Source organism: Borostomias antarcticus (genome assembly GCF_949987555.1).
Source record: "Borostomias antarcticus genome assembly, chromosome: 2".
In the NCBI taxonomy this organism is placed as follows: Eukaryota; Metazoa; Chordata; class Actinopteri; order Stomiiformes; family Stomiidae; genus Borostomias; species Borostomias antarcticus.
Window position 1 is genome coordinate 1,257,695 of NC_140235.1, and position 5,968 is coordinate 1,263,662.

The window sequence follows — 5,968 nt, forward strand, 5'->3', positions numbered from 1 at the left end:
CTAATCCTAACATACCTCTAATCATAACCACTCATTTCCACGCCCCTCTCTCAGCTCGCAGGCGTCTGGAGAGAGAACGCGTCACCCTAGCAGCACAGACACCCCTTTCACAGAGCAGCCTGAGAGGAAAGCATAATCCCTGCATGGATTGTTCCACAGTGCATAGATGATAGCATATTTATAGTAGTGCCTGTGAGAGAAAGCACTTATTGGTTTTATATATTCAGTCTGTCTGCACTGTGGTAGTCTGTGGTTGTGAATGTTATCAAACGAAGGATATTTGAGAGTGATTGAAGGCGGCGCTGCTTGGTTTTGTAAGCAGTAGGGTTAAACACTGGTGTCTGGGTTGGCGTGTACAAACCCAAACATTTCCACTGTGGGGAAATATGGAATTTGATCTCTTGGTCGCTGGCTTCTATGAACGAAACACACATATAAGAGACCTGGAGAACCAAAGAGACCTGGAGAACCAAGAGACCTGGAGAACCCGGAGATCTGTAGAACCCAGAGGCGTGGAGAACCCAGAGATCTAGAGAACCCAGAGACCTGGAGAACCCAGAGACCTGGAGAACACAGACACCTGGAGAACCCGGAGATCTGAAGAACCCGGAGACCTGTAGAGCCTATAGACCTGGAGAACCCATAGACCTGGAGAACCCAGATACCTGTAGAACCCAGAGACCTGTAGAACTCAGAGACCTGGAGAACACAGACACCTGGAGATCTGGAGAACCCGGAGACCTGTAGAGCCTATAGACCTGGAGAACCCATAGACCTGGAGAACCCAGAGATCTGTAGAACCCAGAGACGTGGAGAACCCAGAGTTCTAAAGAACCCAGAGACCTGGAGAACACAGACACCTGGAGATCTGGAGAACCCGGAGACCTGTAGAGCCTATAGACCTGGAGAACCCATAGACCTGTAGAACTCAGAGACCTGTAGAACTCAGAGACCTGCAGAACCCAGAGACCTGCAGAACCCAGAGACCTGCAGAACCCAGAAACCTGGAGAACCAAGAGACCTGGAGAACCCGGAGACCTGGAGAACCCAGAGACCTGGAGAACCCAGGGAGGGAGAGAGAGAGAGAGGAGAGAGATCTGAGAGGAGCTATCTCCACCCAGCTCTGCTCTCTCCATGTAAACACGTCTGTCTTAGAAACTAAATGAATGAGATGGTAGGAAGAGAAGGAAGGGGGGGTGTATTTAAGGGGGATATGGAAGACAAAGGAGAAGATGTGCAGAGAGGAGGAGGAGGAGGAGGAGGAGGGGGAGGAGGAGGAGGAGGACGAGGGGGAGGGGGAGACTGCGAGATGGAGGGAGAGGAGAGAAGCACTAGAGAAATGAGGAAGGAGAGAGGCAGAGGCTCCTGTGTTTGTAATTAGAGAGGACAGATGAGCCGAAGTTAATTGATGCTCTAACAGTTGAATAATGTAACAGGAACAGAGAGTGTGTGAAACAGGCTGTGGAGCAGAAGAAGCTAACCTGTGGTAAAAGGCTAACTTTGCCTCCAGCTCTGAGCGTGTCGACCCCCAGCTGTAAGAGACTCCTCGGATGGCTTCCCAGGACCTCGCTGCTTACTGGGTACATGCTGACTTCTCCAGTGGCGTATTTGGGTGACATGGGTGGCATCTCACAGGGGGCGGCAAGAGGAGCAGAAAAAGAAAACAGAAGAAAAAAAACAACCCCCCCCTCCCCCTGTCAACAAATCGCAAGACAATCAGAATTGCCTGTCAGCACCCCCCCCCCCCCCCCCCCCCCCGCCCTTATATATTATTCACAATGGGAAAGCCCGTTCATTTCATTTGTAAACGAAACTGAAAGCGGGGGGGCACCGTAGCGGGGGGGTTCAACCGCCCAGGAGGGCATATAAGATAGAAACGCTTCTGGACTTCTCCTCTAAGTCTTGGCTTGTCTAAAGCTGGGTTCCTGTAGGGGCGGCTGTAGCTCAGTTGGTAGAGCGGGTGGTTCAGTGATCGAAGGGTCAGCGGTTCGAATCCCAGCTCCGACTGTCCACATGTCGAAGTGTCCTTGAGCAAGACACCTAACCCCAAATTGCTCCCAATGAGCAGGTTAGCGTTAAGAACAGAACATTAGAACGTTAGGTTAATGTTAAGAACAGACCATTAGAACGTTAGGTTAGCGTTAAGAACAGAACATTAGAACGTTAGGTTAATGTTAAGAACAGAACATTAGAACGTTAGGTTAATGTTAAGAACAGACCATTAGAACGTTAGGTTAATGTTAAGAACAGAATATTAGAACGTTAGGTTAATGTTAAGAACAGAACATTAGAACGTTAGGTTAATGTTAAGAACAGAACATCAGAACGTTAGGTTAATGTTAAGAACAGGACATTAGAACGTTAGGTTAATGTTAAGAACAGAACATTAGAACGTTAGGTTAATGTTAAGAACAGAACATTAGAACGTTAGGTTAATGTTAAGAACAGAACATTAGAACGTTAGGTTAATGTTAAGAACAGAACATCAGAACGTTAGGTTAATGTTAAGAACAGAACATTAGAACGTTAGGTTAATGTTAAGAACAGACCATTAGAACGTTAGGTTAATGTTAAGAACAGAATATTAGAACGTTAGGTTAATGTTAAGAACAGAACATTAGAACGTTAGGTTAATGTTAAGAACAGAACATCAGAACGTTATGTTAATGTTAAGAACAGACCATTAGAACGTTAGGTTAATGTTAAGAACAGACCATTAGAACGTTAGGTTAATGTTAAGAACAGAACATTAGAACGTTAGATTAGTGTTAAGAACAGAACATTAGAACGTTAGATTAGTGTTGAGAACAGACCATTAGAACGTTAGGTTAATGTTAAGAACAGACCATTAGAACGTTAGGTTAATGTTAAGAACAGAACATTAGAACGTTAGGTTAATGTTAAGAACAGAACATTAGAACGTTAGGTTAATGTTAAGAACAGACCATTAGAACGTTAGGTTAATGTTAAGATACCATTGAGTTTGAGTTACCTCACGCTTGCCAAACGTCTGGAGTAAATGACAGAACACTGTAGGTTCTATGTCACTGCAACCACACTTGACCTTTTATACTCCAAACATGCTGAAACTAATCACGTTGGAATACCAGAAATATTATATTACTAAAAATATTCTGAATTGAGTTGAATGTCGAGAATTATTTCAATATATATTCAGTGTGAAGGAGAATCCACAATCGTGATATAATCAGTAAATCAAGGACGCTGGTATAAAAGGCTCTGTTATGATGTGTTGTCATCACTGTTGGCTAAAATAAATCAAAGTAAACAAACCCTGTCTCCCAATGGCAACATGAATGGAGTATCAAATTGCAACTACTTTTGCAATTTAAATAAACATGCCGTCATTTTCTGAAACTATTCTCTGGTAACAATAAACACTCGGAAGACAGGGAAATTGTGTCATACCTTTCTTACCTCTTTCGTCTTCCAGTAATTATAGTTTATGCAAGTGCTGCCCAGTAGAACTGTGAAATCCACTGGAGCAGAGTGAATCATGACAGGATTGTGAAGTCAGTTATCAAGCTCTTATATGTGTCTGTATCTCGCCACCAAAATCATCTTCATCGCTACAGCACTACTACGTTCTGCCGCCATGACTGTCAATAAAGGTCTTGTATCTACTGAATTACAGCTAGCTAGCGAGCTAGCCGGCTAATATTACCTGCTGTAACTCTCCCCCTTACAGACAAGAGCGGGATTACTGACTTACTTACTGACATGCGCTGATCGCTCGCTGACCCATCTCTCGCTCTCTCTCTCTCTCTCTCTCTGTCTCTCCCCCCCCCCTTCTCTCTCTCTCTCTCTGTCTCTCCCCCCCCCTTCTCTCTCTCTCTCTCTGTCTCTCCCCCCTCTCCCCCCCCTCTCTCTCTCTCTCTCTCTCTCTCTCTCTCTCTCTGTCTCTCCCCCCCCCTTCTCTCTCTCTCTCTCTGTCTCTCCCCCCTCTCCCCCCCCCCCCTCTCTCTCTCTCTCTCTCTCTGTCTCTCCCCCCTCTCTCCCCCCCCCTCTCTCTCTCTCTCTGTCTCCCCCCCCCCTCTCTCTCTCTCTCTCTCTCTCTGTCTCCCCCCCCCCCTCTCTCTCTCTCTGTCTCCCCCCCCCTCTCTCTCTCTCTCTCTGTCTCTCCCCCCTCTCTCTTTCTCTCTCTCTCCCCCTCTCTCTACCTCCCTCTTTCTCTCTCCCCCCCCTCTCTCTCTCCCTTCCTCCTTCTCTCCCCCCCTCTCTCTCACTCCCTCCCTCTCTCTCTCTCCCTCCCCTCCCTCCCTCTCTCCCTCTTTCTCTCTCTCCCTCCCTCTCTCTCCCCTCTCTCTCTCCCCCCCCCCCCCCCCCAGCTCTGAACTGTTCTGGTCTCAGGACGTGTGGTCAGTGTTTGGAGCAGGTGGAGTGTGGTTGGTGCGGAGACCCCAGTCACACAGGCAAGGGTGTGTGTGTGGAGGGCTCGTACCGGGGGCCCATGAAGGCCCCCCTCAGACCCCGGGACCGGGAGGCGGACCGGGCCTGGAGCAGGGAGATGGTTCTGGAACCGGCCATGTGTCCCGCAGAGAGAGGCTACAACTGGGCCTACATTCACTGCCCCGGTGAGCGCCCACACACACACACACACACACACACGCGCACACACACAGACACACATACACGCACACACACAGACACACATACACGCACACACACACAGACGCACACACAGACTCACACACACACAGACGCACAGACACACACACACACACAGACACACCAACACGCACACACACACACAGACGCACACACACAGACGCACGCGCACACACACACACACACGCACACACACACAGACACACATACACGCAAACACACACACACAGACGCACACACAGACTCACACACACACAGACGCACAGACACACACACACACACAGACACACCAACACGCACACACACACACAGACGCACACACACAGACGCACACACACAGACGCACGCGCACACACACACACACACGCACACACACACAGACACAGACACACACACACAGACGCACACGCGCAGGCGCACACGCACACACGCACACACACACACACAGACACGCACAGACACACACACACACACACACAGACACACACACACACACACACACACACACAGACACACACACACACACACACACACACATGAAAACACATGACTACACACACTCTGTTGTTGTAGACACAATCCATTGCAGTCTTTACACAGTTACGAAGTAAAACCCCAAACAAAATGGCCGACTGACGTCTCTGTGGTCTCTCCTCAGCGTGCCAGTGCAACGGCCACAGCGCGTGTGTGAACGGCAGCGTGTGTGAGCAGTGTCGCAACCTCACCAGCGGACCCCAGTGCCAGACGTGCATGCCCGGTTACTACGGAGACCCCACTAACGGCGGGAAGTGTCACGGTGAGTGTGACGTCAAGGGGGTGCAGTACCACAGCGTGGCCTGATGGGGGCAGTGTTACAGTGGAGAGTGTGTTTGGACCCCATTAGAGGCGTGAAGCACTGAGGAGAAATGAGCGAAGGCAAGAGGGAGCAAGGACACATGAGAGTGTTTACCAGCAGACAAGAGTGTTTACCAGGAGACAAGTGTTTACCAGGAGACAAGAGTGTTTACCAGTAGACGAGTGTTTACCAGGAGACGTGTTTACCAGCAGACAAGAGTGTTTACCAGGAGACAAGAGTGTTTACCAGGAGACAAGAGTGTTTACCAGCAGACAAGAGTGTTTACCAGTAGACGTGTTTACCAGGAGACAAGTGTTTACCAGGAGACATGTTTACTAGGAGACGAGTGTTTACCAGTAGACAAGAGTGTTTACCAGGAGACGAGTGTTTACCAGTAGATGTGTTTACCAGGAGACAAGAGTGTTTACCAGGAGACGTGTTTACCAGCAGACGAGAGTGTTTACCAGTAGATGTGTTTACCAGTAGACAAGAGTGTTTACCAGC

General features: G+C 48.7%; 2 protein-coding genes across 2 annotated transcripts in view; one reads left to right on the forward strand and one right to left on the reverse strand.

The window, feature by feature from the left end:
• atrnl1a (attractin-like 1a) overlaps window positions 1-5,469 on the forward strand; it is a gene marked incomplete at both ends in the record, with an annotated part of 61,809 nt that extends 56,340 nt beyond the window's left edge. Inside the window, 2 exon segments of the mRNA XM_084461366.1 lie at window positions 4,350-4,595; window positions 5,288-5,469. Of these exon segments, the coding sequence (XP_084317492.1) occupies window positions 4,350-4,595; window positions 5,288-5,469 (428 nt within the window).
• Window positions 1-5,968, reverse strand: part of LOC311328808 (uncharacterized protein) — a 75,474-nt gene that overhangs the window by 11,669 nt on the left and 57,837 nt on the right. The gene's annotated exons all lie outside the window — the stretch shown is intronic.